The sequence below is a fragment of the Parasteatoda tepidariorum genome, chromosome 3 (genome assembly GCF_043381705.1).
Source record: "Parasteatoda tepidariorum isolate YZ-2023 chromosome 3, CAS_Ptep_4.0, whole genome shotgun sequence".
In the NCBI taxonomy this organism is placed as follows: Eukaryota; Metazoa; Arthropoda; class Arachnida; order Araneae; family Theridiidae; genus Parasteatoda; species Parasteatoda tepidariorum.
This window is the reverse complement of record NC_092206.1, coordinates 74,834,965-74,850,275: the sequence shown is the minus strand read 5'-3', so window position 1 is coordinate 74,850,275 and position 15,311 is coordinate 74,834,965. Positions and strand designations below refer to the sequence as shown.

Sequence of the window (15,311 nt, the reverse complement as noted above, 5' to 3'; positions counted from 1 at the left end):
TTTAAAATCAAACAGCGATATTCTTAGTAAAGCAACTTTATAATCAAACATTGAGATTTCAAGAATACACATTGAGGTTCATATTCAAATAATTTAAACAAATAAATAAAATCTTGCATCAACATTTATATACAAACATTTGTAACATTCTATAGNTTTTTAGTTGGGTTTAACAATAAAAAAACGGCTTTTTGTAGCGATTCAGAAAACCGGAAAAATCAGTTATCCGGAATAGCGATGGTCCCGATCGTTCCGGATAATCGGTTCCCTACTGTAATTTAAACAAATAAATAAAATCCTGCATCAACATTTATATTCAAACATTAGTAACATTCTACAGATAAATACTTCCTACATACACTTTTTTTTTGCTCAAATTCAAGTATTTTAAATTATTTAATAAGCGTTTTTGCACATAACATTTCTGGATTTCTATATTCAGCTTTTTTTATATTTTTACAAAATTCATTCCAGTGGTATGAATCAATATAAAGTTCTATAAAAACTAAAAAAAATTTTAAAAAAATCAATGATTTTCAAAAAAAATTTCTTCAAAATGAGATGGCGACGGAAGAGTTACCAGTAAAAAAAGTTCATCAATGCAGGCAGAAAGTTTATCGATTGAGATTTTGTGCCTGCAGAAAGTTCTTAAGTCTTGTTGTCTATAATTAATGATCGTCTTATTATCAGTTTGTGACAGCTTAACCCTATTTTTCAATGGCTGCACATGAGAAAAAAAACATAACAAACTATACATAAATTCAAAAAATAAATAAATAAAAATAATAATGAAATCAGATCCAATTAAAAAATACAAACTATCTTAACATAAAATAAATTCTAAAAAATGATTCAAGCATACTTTCCCCTTAGATTAAAACATAAAAAATAAAAAAAATTCTTAAATTGTAACATAGATAAAATGAAAAAAATGTAATTATGATATTGAACTAAATTTATTTTTTTAAAAAAAAAACTTACGTGAACAATCATCATCTTCACTAGTACTTGCTAGACGTCTTCTTTTAGAAACAGCTAAAATATAAATACACTCATGAAACTTTGAAATAAAGCATATCATCTTGAACAGAATAAAGGTTAGAATTAAGCACAATACTTATAAATTTATGATATTTAAAACATTTTAATAAACATATTTCAATAGTCATTCAGAATTTTTTAATAATTAACTTCACTATTTTAATTTATACTAAGCAATAGTAGCTTATATATAAATTCATCTTTCCACTGACTAATATATCCAACACATTTGAAAAAAATATCAGTTTTTCAAGTTAACCAGCACAGTAAATCAATATTTTAAGACATAATATTAATAGAAATATATTTCAAAACTTACAAGTTTCTCCTTCAGTACTTTGTTGCGGGCGCTTCATTCTTGTGTGTTTAGATCACTTCATCACAAAAATTTCTAATCTGAAAAAATAAAATAAAAAAATCAAAATAAAAAAAGCAAACTCAACAAAAATAAACAATTGATAACAATTAGTAATAAAACAAGCACGATTGATCGCGTATCATGAAAATACAACTAATACTCATATGAGTTAATTATATGAAATATTACGTTAAAATCGTATTTTTGTGATCAGATCGTTAATCTATTTCCTTGTTTAGAGCATAACTTATTTCACGATCAATAATATATTATATATGGTGAACATTATTTAAGTGCAACATAAAAGCAAAATGTCATAACAATCAGATATGTAAACAAATAACAAGATAATATAAATGGAATCGTACAACAAGTCTATCCAGTTCATCGCAGACACCAATCCCGAAGAGGGCGCCTCCATATTTGTTACAACAAGACATACGAACGTCTAGATTCCATCCGCTTTAGCAATCAAGAACAAAAATATGCTTTTACAGTATGCCAATACATGATTAATATATATCGATAGTATAATTAGATATTTGTGTAAGAATTATAAAATTAACAAAAATTAAAATTAAATTATCCAGTTGGCGCCATAACAAAATCCTGACGAAATTAGGTCACGTGACTTTAAAATTGCTAAATTTTTGTTTCTCTTTCTGTGCTGCTTTGACCCTACAAATGATGATTAAAAAATTTAAAACGGAAATTTAAATAAAAAATGCTAATTTTTCTAAAAGAATACGCAATATTTGTGTGTATTTTCATACTGTATTATATCTCTTTAGAAAAATGATATTTGCAGTCTGAAATTGAATTATTGGTACTATATCTAAGACATTTCAAAATTAGTAGTGATAAAATAATTTAAGTGATAAGAAAATGAAAAAAATGTTCTGACGGACATATTTTCAATGCTTAAAATAATTAAATTATTATAAATTAAGAAAAAAATTTAAAGAACTTCAACTTAGACTTTTCAATACTTTTGTTTTATTGTTTTTGTTTTACTGCCTGCCGGAAGTTAAGGGAAGGTGTGAGGTGTTGGTTATCAATAATGGTTAGATTTTTTACTAATTATTTTTAAAAAAATTTTCTAGTGCTATTTTAAATTCACTCTAGTTACCATTTTTAAATCCATTTTCTAATAGCTGTTTTATTTTTAGGAAACTTTATATCAATGTTTGGAGCGAATAGTTTCTTATAATTTTGTAATCAGTTACTTTTCATGTTTGAATTATTTTTAATATGGTTTCCTTTTTTTTATATACCTACAGTCTGCAACACTACGGCCCTATCTTACAGCTGTAAGGCATACATTGAATGCTGCTATGTGCTTAGAAAATTTTTCTTCACAAGTAGTGGAACGTCACAATAAACCAGAGGTTGAAGTGAGGTAAAAAAATATATATACCTATTTTGCTTATATTAATTTAATTTTTTTCCATGTATTATCTTTCATAGCTATTCAATTCACTTTTCAATGTAAAAATTATCTATTCCTGTCTGTTAGAATGTCAGTATCTTAGGTTCCATTAGAACCAAAAAGTTTGTTACAAAAAACCTTACTATTTACTAGCAAATCTATGAAAACAAAATTGTGAGTGCACAGACATAAGAGATTATGCTGAAACTCTCATACTTTAATCACTCACAATCTTGATTTTTTATGTATATTTATTTTAAAATTTCTATGTTCATTTTATCTTAAATATTATATTTTAATAGTTATGTATTTAAATTGCTAAGTATTTAAATTAGAGAAGATTTTCATGTGATCTGCAGCAGAATTATCTCTTAGTCTTTGGAAGTTTTGAGTAGCAGCGTAGTCATTCCTTAGCAAACCTTCATGCATTCTTTTCAAAAAATAAAAATTGCAAGTTACAAATATATTTTAAGCCTTGATGATTGTAGTTGATGCAACAGATCATGATAGAGAAATGTCCCCTTAAATTAAATATTAAGAAATGTGTCTTAGCAGAGTTCTCTTTAGGAATAAAAAAGGACAGGGTGCGTTCAGGCAGGAAAAGGCACTTGAAGTTTTGAAAGGGCATTCACTTAACACTGTAAAAATTTCTCAAAATGTGTAATATATTGTAATGACTGAATTTGATCCTCAACAACTTTTATGTGTATTTTTCAAGAAGTAATTCTCATTCATCATCAAAATTCGTAGTTTTTAAAAAATAATTAAAAGCATGCTAAAAGACAATCTCTGTACTTACATTTTTTTCAACAAAAAAAAAATAATAAACTAAAAAAATGACTTTTGATAACCAGCTTAAAAGCTTTCCTTCTATAATCTAAATGCAAAATTATTAGAAAATAATCATTTCAAAGTCCATTTTTTTTTAATTTGTTTAATTAATAAAAATTCAAATCACTTAAAAAATTCAGATATATTCCTCCTTGAAAAAAGAGAAACTTATACAAATTCAACTAGTTGAGAATTATCCTAACAAAGTAATAGCAATCGGAATTAAACCTATAAAGCCGGATAATTTTAACAGTTAATTAATTTTTCCTAAAAAGGGCTGACAGGTTAAGGACTGGTGGCTTATTTTTATAAAAAAGGGCAGAGACGGCACATTTATAGGGAGCAAATGGCAGGCCGCCCTTCTAAAAATGCTTAGAGAGAGTGTACACTGTCATAGTCATAGTAAAATTCATTCTTAAAGTTAGATTTTTTTTTTAGAAAATTAAGCTACCTTGCTAACAAATCATAATTACTTAAATAAAGGACCCTATATACACATTTGAATTATTGGGAAGTTTTTTATATTGTGATCTATGGCAAAATGCTCACTGAATTGTGGCAACTTCCGGGGAGTGACCCGAGTACATCACGGAAGACCAACTCGAGAGTATAACTCATAGTCAAAGTTTTGCAGGTTTTTTTTTTTTTTTTTTTTAAATTTTACAAGCTTATAATACATTTGGCACTATAACAATCGTTGTTGTTGAGACAGATCACAATGTGGAAATATTAGTTACTTATTAAGAGTAATTAACAGTGTTCTTCCTAAGCATTTTTAGAATGGTGACCTATTATTCCTGCCCTTTCACAGATGTAGATGCCCTCTTGCCTTTTTGTCTCTTTGTCCTTTTTGTAAAAATGCCTCCTTTTTTATTTAGAAAAAAAATGCTCATTTTTTTATTTAAGAAAAAGGAGGGCATTATCCAAAACTTAGAAATTCAGACTACCTTAACTAGTGGACAATAATTTTAGGCTTAGTTAGTATTAAATGCTATTATTTCCCACATTTATTTGAGTATTTTTAATTCTATTTTGGAGGTGCTCTTGTTTTTCAAAAAGCACCCTTTTTTATTTTTAGGAAGATCTCAGATTATTAACTTATTATTGTAAGTAAACCATGTAATACTTTAAAATGTAAATATTACTAAACCACTAAATTCTTTCTTTAATGACCCGGCAAATATATGTAAACATGACATCTTCTTCTAAATATTTTAATTGTGGAGTTTAAAAAGTCTGAACTATTTCTAAACTTTAAATTTTATTGTGAGTTTAAGAATATTTTCATCATGTTTTCTCCAATTGAAATCGCCAAGTCGCCAAACTGTTTAATGTCGCTTAAATTCTAGAAAAAGATTTTGTGGTGGTGGTTACATGTTACAAGATTGCTCGGTCCTGTTATATATTTATTTTTTATGGTTTCTTGCATTTTCCTTTTTGTAAGTTGTTTGGTAATTATTTTGAAATGTTAAAATATTTCAGGGAAAATTTTAAGAAAATTCTTGTAAGAATATTATACAATTGCTTGCATTCCACAGCTCCTATAAATTTCATTGCTGAAAAAATAATTTTTTTTTTTTACTAAAAGTTTAGGAATTTTTACTTTTTATGATTATTAGTTAAAAATATGTAGGAGTGAGAAGTGACACCATTTCAAAGAAAAAAAATTCTTTCCATGTAATGCAAATGCTGTTTAGTTCTATCAAAAAAGTTTTCCATGAAGTCAAATTTTTCCTAATGCTTGATTCAGAAGTTACCTTGTCTTCTGAATTGGGTTCAGAGTTAATAGGCTACAGAGTTGAACATTTGTAGTGGTAAAGCTAAAATTGGTTCAGCTGCTTAATGACAGTTATTAAATAAAATGTACCCAGTTGTATAGGATGTTTACCGAAGCATCATAGACATTGATAGCATTGTTCCCAGTAGTGCATCAATCGTTTCAAATGCACATGAAGAGAAATTCTCTCAATCAGTCATTAATACCTGCAAGCGTGCGCAAAAAGTATTTTCAGCCAATCGTTAACAGTGGTTATCTTGATGATTTTCGTTATCTTCCTCCTTGTTTTTTCTACCGTGACTCATCAAGCAGATATATATGTTTTGTTGTTGTGATGAATCTCAAAGTAACTGCGAATAATTTAACATTGAAATGTTGTCAAATCTCTCGGTTATTAAAATGAGTTTTCTTTTAATAGTGCAGATTTGATAGCAGTGTTTTCATCATAGAAAAAAAATGGGTGGGAATTTCTCACCCTTTCTCAAAAACAGGGTGAGATATCATAAAGTTAAGTGAGATTTCTAAAAACTTTAAAAACATAAATAGACATGAAAAAAAAAAACATTTCTTTTATTATAATACATTTTTAACGTCTTCTATTTTTTAAAGCATTGAATATTCTTGCTGCATCATCATAGAAGATTTTGCCTTTACTAGGTATTTGTCAATCTTACATTAGTGCATAAACAATTGGAGCGTCTTACATGAAAAAACCTTACCTACGGTAAACACGTGGTTGCAGAGAAATGTGTTCTGAAAGGGGTTTCGTGGTTCGGTTGTGTTCTGTTGTTCGAAAAGGTTCTGAACAATACTGGTAAATAGGGAAGCTAGATAACGGAGCAAATGTTGAAAATAATGAAAGATCCAGGAAGAAAAGTGAAACGGATTTTATTCTAAATAGCATAATTCGAAGCTTCTTCCAAAATGTGAGAAATTCCCGAATTTTGAAATTGATTTATAGAATGCGCGAATTTCTCGCAGTAATAATTTTTTAATGCAAGAATAGAAAAAAATATGCGAGATTCTCGCGCTGTAGTGAAAACACTGGATAGTGTGATGTTGAATTTTTTTACAATCAATTTAGCTATTTTCTCGTTTTTTTAAACGTTATTTTGCAAAGACATCCATTTCTTCAATTAATGAGAAATAATAATCATTGTTAGAAAATATAAAAATGCAATAGTGTTAAAATGAAATTGCAACTTACTATATGCAAATTTTTAATATTTTCTTTATATTCATTAATTTGCTTTGCTTTTAACACATTCCTTTTCGTTTCATAAATATTGACAATCTCTTAAATTTATGATTGAGAGCTGTGAATTCAAAATTACATGTGCCTTTTGGCAGGTTTTTCATTTTCTATTTATAAAAATTTATATAAATGCTTGCTAAGTGTGTGCTTTAATTTGATTTTATTTTCATAATTTGAGGTAGACTAACTTCTACTGCATGTTATCCTCCTACGCTGATTGTTCCGTTTAATTTTTAATGCTTTGTTGCAATTTATTGTTAATAACTAGGCAAATTTATAGAATTTTTTTTATCTTTTTTTCTGTTGGGTAACTGAAGCTTGAGTATAATAAAAAATAATCAATCGAAAGCTCAAAAATTCAAAATTACACCATACCAAGTTCAACGAAGCATCATGGTGTTTTTAAATATTCCGATGATAGAGCGACGATGCATAGTAATGCCGAAATCTTAAAACCTCCCAGTCCTAATGTTAAGTTTCTAACTAATGGCATTATAATTATGAAACCTTTGAATTGTGAATTATTTGACTTTAACAGCCAAACTTATACAGGGGTATCTGCACACCTGGAAAGTCATGGATTTCGGTATTAAACAAATTTTGTCATGATTTTAACTATTTTTATTAAAAAAAATCATGGAAAGTCATGGATTTAAATGAAATTTACCCTCAACCTCGTAACGAAAACCGCACACACAGTCATATTTTATTTAAATATAAAATGTTTTTATGGTGTTCTTTCAAAAAATGAAAGGAAGTTAACATCAATTCTAGAGCAAGTTATCTTTTAAACTTCTGTGATTGGAGAATTTTTTTTTTTATAATAATTTTTTTTTAGTTTATCAATTTAAAATTCTAGCTGAAGCAAGCCAGTCATTTTTTATTCTGAAATGAGAACAGAAAAATCACAGGTATTTCTTTTCTTTCTGATGAACAAGAAAAGTATCTTTAGAATATAATTCTACGGAGATAAAAAAGGAGAAAAAGAATTTATTTTTTTTTGCTTTTGTATTTTTTTCAGCTATTTTATTGCTTCAACTCCTTCTTTACTCTGTTTTTTTAAATTTAAAATCTATAAAAATGAAGATGCAGAGTATTCAATGAATGTTATTATAATTATTTTTTAAATTTATTGTGTTTTTGTCGGAGAAACTAGTAATTTCATTAAATCATGAAAAATCTTGGAATTAGTCATGAAAAGTCATGGATCTTAAAATCCAAAATGTAGCAGATACCCTGCTTATAGTAGATATTCAAAATATAGTTGGTAGGCAGTTGTAAATAAACAACATTTGTAGACTGTTCTAATAATTTAAAGTTAAAAAATTATTTTACTACATTTATTTTCTTTTCAAAACAATTTTCTAATGATATATTTATATGGTTGTCACAATAATATTTTTTAAATTTTTCTCATTTAGGAGTGGAAAAGAACTACTATTGACTCCAGTGGTGATTAGCCGAAATGAGAAAGAAAAAGTGCTGATTGAAGGTTCCATCAACTCTTTACGCATCAGTATAGCTGTCAAGCAAGCTGATGAAATTGAGAAAATATTGTGTCATAAATTCATGAGGTTCATGATGATGCGAGCTGAAAATTTTGTTGTTCTGAGGCGTAAACCTGTGGAGGTGATTATTTTTTTGAATGTGTCAAATTATATCTGTATCGCTGCATTGCTAGTTTCTCTGAAATTTCCTAATTTTATCCCTTTAAATCAAATCATACCAGTTTAAAAAAAGATGTATCAACTTTTTTCTTAATTTGTTTCTTTTTTCTATTTTTTAATTTTCTGTTGTTTTGATAGGTTTTATTTGCATATCAGTTTGAATTGAACCTAGTCTTAGTTCTGAAATTTATTGTTAGACTAATTTAATTATGTGTTTCACCCTCACCCCTTTTTAAATCCTTTATTTCTATAGCTCATTCTCTCCTATTGAAATTCAAACTGTAAATTTTCACATTAAACAATAGTCTTACCTGGGTCCTTCAGACCTCTGGTGTGCTGGGGGTGTATTTTTATGCAGTGGCCGCGAAAAGCCTTAAACCTGCCTTGCAGGTTGGCTGCCCACCTGCGATGACCTAACAGTAGCCTTAAACTAAATATCTATTTACGAGGCTCCTACGGGTCAGGGAGAACCTATTATTGTCAAGGAATTTTATTTTGCCTTTTAAAAGCATTGAATAGTCAGATAATCTTGCAATTTTTTAAAAAAAATTCCTGTAAAACTCCTATATCATACCATGAAAATAACCAGTCTCAGAATTGTCAGTAACAGTTATATGTGTAAAAACTTTATATGAGTAACTTTATATGTGTAAAAAGGTATGTGTACAACTTAATATGTGTAAAAAGTATTTTTCTTTATTAATAGCTGAAAGAGAAAATTAGAATGATTCTGAATATTAAATTATATCATTACTTTTCTATCATGCAAATATTTGATCAGTTGTAATTAAAAGTCTTAATTGTTTCAATATATTTCTTCCTTATTGTTTTTTTTCCCTATCAATAGATTGAATTACTATGAATGGGAATATTAATAAATAGATAAAGAGATAGAAAATTCAAATTTTAACTAATAAAAAGTGGAAAAAGTCCTAGATATATAGAAGCTCTGTTTTTAAAAGACATGTTGTTTCCAAAGCCTAGCTGAATCCCTGTAATACAAGTTAAGAGTCAAAGATTTCAAATATTGACTCTAAAGCTCCCTTTATATATATATCAAAGTTCGTACTCCCAAATACATGGTTCAGTGGTTTTGATTTGTTAAAGGAAAGGAATTCAAGTTTAATAACAACAAGATTTTAATGGAAAACAATAACACTACTAAACTTAAACTAACATTGTATTAAACTAAAAGTGTTACCAACACTATCTACTGATTTTACAGTGAAGCTTCCTCTTCAATTCAAAAATTTTAATAATTTTTCTAATCTGTTTAAATTGGAAGTGTTATATAATTGCAAGGATATTTTTTCTACTTTATTTATATTTAGTTATCATTAAATTAAATATGATAATTATCTAAAGTTATTTCATAAAAGCAAAATCTAACTAAGCTACTTTTCATTACAAAATATGCTCTTTCTGAGAAGTTTTGAACTATTGTAGATTCTATTTATTTTTTAATTTTACGTTATGTTTATTTTTATTGGAATAATTAATACCAAAGTTTATCTGAAATGTTTGCAAATTGTGTAGCATCTAATATTTACATGAATCTTTAATAATTTTTTTTTTTATGTAATGTTCTGTAACTGTCATGAAAATCCCATGATTGACTTTTTAAATGTGTGTATTAAATGATGAAAGTTAAAAATGTGTCTTAAGTAATGTCTTTAAATTGCAGGGATATGATATATCATTCCTCATCACAAATTTCCACACAGAACAGATGTACAAGCATAAATTAGTGGATTTTGTAATTCATTTTATGGAAGAAATTGATAAAGAAATTAGTGAAATGAAACTAGCCCTGAATGCTCGTGCTAGGATATGTGCAGAAGAATTTTTAAAACGAGTAAGTTATTGAAATATTAAAAGTATTTTATTTTTCAAACTAATAGAGGAAATTTCAGCTCTTTGTATTTTGTTCATTTTTTGTCTCGTAGGTAGAACTGGCAGATTGAATAAAAAATATCAAGTTTAAATTTTTGTTTATTTTTAAAAATTCACAATTCTTTTTCAGGTTTGAAATTTTTATTCAACTGTAACTTAAGAACTGTTTGAACTTGATTAAGTGCTATATTTTATTTAGCTCTATTTTAGCAATGTTTTTGCCAATTAAGATGATATTGCTATGGAATGAAAGGGAAAATGAATGTGTTATTTTAACAATAGCAATTATGTAGTAAAAACCCCATTATCTGGGTTCATAGCATTTTTAAAAATGTGCTTAAAGGTGCATTTTTCATTGGGAGTTTTTAAAAAGTGCTTGTTTAGAGTAGCTTATTATGGAATCATTCATTATTATTTTTTAAAGTTATAAGTTTTGCCAGTTAAATTGATGTTCTTATGGCTAGTTTTACTATTCAAGTCTATAACACCTATTTGAACACCTTTTTCACATTTTCTATCCTTTTTTTCACCTTTTTCACTTGTCATATTTTCTATCCTATTTTTCTGTTAGTAATCAGTGTTTTCACTACATCGCGAGAACGCGAGAATCTCGCATATTTTTTTCTTTTCTCGCATTAAAAAATGATTACCGCGAGAAATTCGCGCATTCTATAAACCAATTTCAAAATTCGCGAATTTCTCGCATTTTGAAAAAAATTTCTCATTGCGCCATTTAGAATAAAATCCGTTACATTTTTCTACCTGGATCTTTCATTATTTTCAACATCTGCCCATTATCTAGCTTCCCTATTTACCAGTATTGTTCAGAACCTTTAAGAACAACAGAACACCATCCCTCCGAACCACGAAACCTCTTTCAGAACGCATTTCTCTGCTACCACATGTTTACCGTAGTTAAGGTTTCTCCATGTAAGAAGTTCAAATTTTTTGCCCATAATGTAAGATGGACAAATACCTTGTAAAGGCAATATCTTCTACTCCGAAACGGACAAATGAAAATGAAACAAACGTGGGTAGAAACGATCAAAACGAAGCAAACACTCATTTGAGCAACCTAATGAGAATAGCTGATGAAAAAGTAGATGTAGAACATTTTGCATATGATGATGCAGCAAAAATATTCAATCCTTAAAAATTAGAAGATGTTAAAAATGTATTATAATTAAAGAAATGATTTTTTTTCAAGTCTCTTTGTGCTTTTTATTTTTAGAAATCTCACTTAACTTTTTGAAATCTCACCCTGTTTTTGAGAAATTTCTCACCCATTTTTTTTCTGCGATGAAAACACTGGTAATATATCAGAGTTTTCTTAATGAAATTTATAAAATAAAAATTGCTGTAATTACGATTTATATAATATTAAATTTGATACTTACTATCCCATAGAGCTGCATTCAAACAAAAATATTTTCAGTCAATAAAAAGTTTTTGCGCACATTTTTTTTTCACATGCCTTTTATTTTATTATTTTTTTGCAATTTCATGCTTGATTTAGTTATATATCTTTTATTTGCACACTGTCTGACACTTATTATAATTCTTTGTGCGTTTAAATTTTCAATAGCTCTCAATCAAACTGGTAGGTCAATGAGAATAATTTTGTTTTCGCAGATTCGTGCTTTAAAATAAAATTGCTGCTATTGAAGAATAAAATGTATAGTCACAAATGTTTATTGAAACAGTAATTAAAAATTTAGATTGTGTAATAATATAAGCTGTCAAAGTATTCAAAGCCTTAGGAACTTTTAGAAATTATTAATACCATTCTATGACCTTAAATTACATCTGATTTATTTGAATATTGAATAGTATTATGTTGCTTCAAAATGTTTATTGTTCACATTTGTTAAATATATTCGAAGCATATTAATGAGTAGAATGATATAATCAAGGAGAATTTTTAACTTTGTGCTACTTTTTTGACCAAAATAAAAAATGAAAGCGAACATTGAAAACAAAAAGGGAAAAAATTGGATTTCAACAAGTTTGATTTTGTGTTTCCTATATAGATAGTTATGTACTATGTAGCTGCTAACTTAATTCAATTTATCCGCTTTATATATTTTAGAAAATTGCCTTAAATGTTATAATACCAGTGGTATCTACCAAACTTATCTCCTTGGTTGATTTAATGTTTTATTAAGTATTATAAATTTTATAAATGATGCTCAACGTGAAAAGTAAAAGTTTTTAAAACCGAGTATGATACATTCCTTTAAAAAACTCCTGTTTTTGGAAAAATTTACCTAATCCCTTAAATACTGTGTGTATAAGAGAATTTGCCTAAAATTTCTGTTATTTTGTAAACTTTAACGTTTTTCATTCTTTCCAGATTTGAGGCTATGATATTATGCATAAGATAAGTAATCAAAATGAATAAAATTTTTAGGGATAATTATTTGCCCTAGTCCATGTTCATGTCTACATATTTCCTCTACTTGTTTCATATAGTTAAATTGAAAAATATTGTTAATGTATAAAGATCTTATCAAAATTTATATTTCTGTTGTATTTTGACACAATATCAAATTATGCTTAATGAATAGGACCTGCATTATATAACCTTAAAAATGTCTTTTAAACTTCAAAAAATGTGCTTTATAAACATAAAAATTGTAATAAAATAAAAAAATCTCTAATTAGTGAACAAGAATTTAAAGCATTATTTTTTTCTTAAATGTACATATAACTGTACTAAAATTAGTATTTTAAGAAAAATTAAGAGGCAAGCTAATTGAAAGATAGAAAATTGTTAAAAAAAAAAAAAAAACTTTTGTGGATGACAATGTTCAGATTTACTATGGTAGTGGCAAAAATATCAGGAAATATTAGTTCAAAACGATGATCTAGTACTAAAAAACTACTTAAATGTTAACGAAGAAAAAAAAAGAATTCAAAAGTGTTAAAAATGAAGTTAAAACACAGTTAAAAGTAGCCCCAAAATCTGAAATAAATGCTCTTAAAAAGTCAATCAGAATGTCCAAAAAATGTTAGACGTTAGAAACCCATGATTTATATTTATGACTAAGTAAAGCATTTTAAAAGCTATTCTTGTTCGGACTTGTTAATTGATGTTTGCTTTTGTGTATGTTTCTATGGTAACACTAATACTTTTTTCTTTTGATTCTCTTTACAGTTTTAATCCTATCATGTTGCGGTACTACTTTTACTATTTTTCCATTCTACAACGACAATAGCATCTGTTGATCATTTATGAACTGTCTTTATTTCTAAAAAAAGTAATTTTAACAAAATAAAAATCTTGATTTATAGCAATTTCTGCTTTAAGAACTTAAAATAGTTTATGAATTATAATTTTTTTAATGTTATTTTTATTTCAACTAGTAAAATTTAAGTGCCAAAATTTGAATTCCTGAGTGGTTTGTTAAAATACTTAAGAGTTTCATGCTCTAAAATCTGTATAACATCGGTATTTAAATATGAATATTTGATTTTGTCTTGTAATTTTTGTTTGTTATTAGCTTATAAGCTGTCATTGTGTTTATGTATCTATAGTTTATAATTGATTTTCAAAATAAATTAATTTTGATATACCATGTTATTTAATTGTGTCATTTAGCATTATTTAATTTTAAAAAAATAACGTGCATAAGTACTTTTATTGCTCTTGGTTTTGTTTAAAAATATATTTTACCACCTTACATTTTATTTCCTTCATTTATTTTTATTGTTTTGCTGAACATAGGTAGAGCATTAGTGAAAACAAAGCTCTGGTTAAAAATATGATTATGTATACAGAGTATTCACGCACCTGGAAAGACATGGCAGAATTTTTTTATATATATTTTGTAATAGTAATCTGAATACTTGGTTAATTTCCTCTTTCTAATTTTCTAAAAGGAAAAGTCCTTTTTTTAGGTGTGCTTATATACCTTAAATCAAAGTTATTTTTACTCTTACTTGATAATTTTGAAACTAATTATGATTTTCCTAAATATATACATATCTATATACATTTTAGGATTGTCAAAATTTGTTTTCACAAAGTGTTAGGATTTAAATTAAAAAATATTTTATGAGTTTAATATTGTATATGTTGCTGTTACGGCAGCATATGAGATATTGTAAATTCTGTGTAATATGCTAGATCATTAATTATAACACATTAGAAAAGTAAAAATTTAAAATAGTAAGAAAACAATTAAGTGGTAATATCACAAAAATTTATTCCTCTTTGTTTAATTTTTAAAATAAAGAAGCATTTTAATTTTTTTACTGGATATAGTATAAAACTTTTGTTTTCAAGGCTACTTTTGTCTGACCCAACAGTGCAGCAAAATGTCTCTTCAGATACATGGTGCGTAGCGTTTTTAAAACATGCTTGAAGGTGCTTCTTTTTGATTTTTGTTTTTTAAAAACCCTAAAAGGTGCTTTTTTCATGGGGTGTTTTTAAAAAATAGCTTAATTTTTTTCTTTTCGAAAATGAGATTTTTTTCTTTACCCTGACGATTTTTGGCACCTAATATGCAAAAGCGTGCTTTTCACATTGTTCTGTACAACATTTTCAAGATTCATTTGACCACAATCCATTTCGGTCTTCCGTCAGTCCATAGCGCATGAAAGCGACAATCATTTTACAGGTTTGATTAAATACTTGCGAATCCGCATGTGTGTCTACTAGTTTGGTACGGTTCTAACACTCTCACGTGTAACTCTGCTGCATTTTGCTAGATATGCTCAATTACTTCATTTCCACCCTCATTTTTCGAACCAAAAATTCTCTCGATCTTTTTAGGGTGGCTAATATAATCAAGAATAGAGTTTTTAGTCATAAACAAGTTATTTTATCATGATCATGTAAAGTCTTTCAAAATTATTTTGCATTTTCTTAATGTATATAGTGCTTAAAAATATTTTTTGAGTGCTTACTATAAGTACTTATAAAGTGCTTATTTTTTGTTGAATGATTTGACTATGCACCCTGAGATAGATTACAATAATCTTTAAAACCAACTTTATTTTTATAGCTGAAATTATTTCTGTAATTGATTAATAGTATTATAGCATTTAATTTATAA

The 15,311-nt window shown here is 27.2% G+C and overlaps 2 protein-coding genes across 3 annotated transcripts in view; one reads left to right on the top strand and one right to left on the bottom strand.

Moving 5' to 3' along the window:
• Positions 1 to 2,056, bottom strand: part of LOC107453120 (PHD finger protein rhinoceros) — a 32,801-nt gene extending 30,745 nt beyond the window's left edge. Inside the window, exons 1-3 of one of the 2 annotated variants that reach the window (XM_016069812.4) lie at positions 1,768 to 2,056; positions 1,361 to 1,437; positions 982 to 1,035 (exon numbers count right to left, since the gene is read on the bottom strand). In XM_016069812.4, the coding sequence (XP_015925298.1) occupies positions 982 to 1,035; positions 1,361 to 1,397 (91 nt within the window). In that variant the 5' untranslated portion in view covers positions 1,398 to 1,437; positions 1,768 to 2,056. The remainder of the gene's footprint in view (positions 1 to 981; positions 1,036 to 1,360; positions 1,438 to 1,767) is intronic. The other variant, XM_043046225.2, reaches the window with a different exon arrangement.
• LOC107453121 (Actin-related protein 2/3 complex, subunit 4) lies at positions 2,037 to 13,834 on the top strand. The gene is made up of 5 exons (XM_016069813.3): positions 2,037 to 2,462; positions 2,680 to 2,798; positions 8,113 to 8,320; positions 10,043 to 10,213; positions 13,409 to 13,834. The coding sequence occupies exons 1-5, from the start codon at positions 2,460 to 2,462 to the stop codon at positions 13,412 to 13,414; spliced, it is 507 nt and encodes a 168-aa protein (XP_015925299.1). The 5' UTR covers positions 2,037 to 2,459; the 3' UTR covers positions 13,415 to 13,834.
• The last annotated feature ends 1,477 nt before the right edge of the window (positions 13,835 to 15,311 follow it).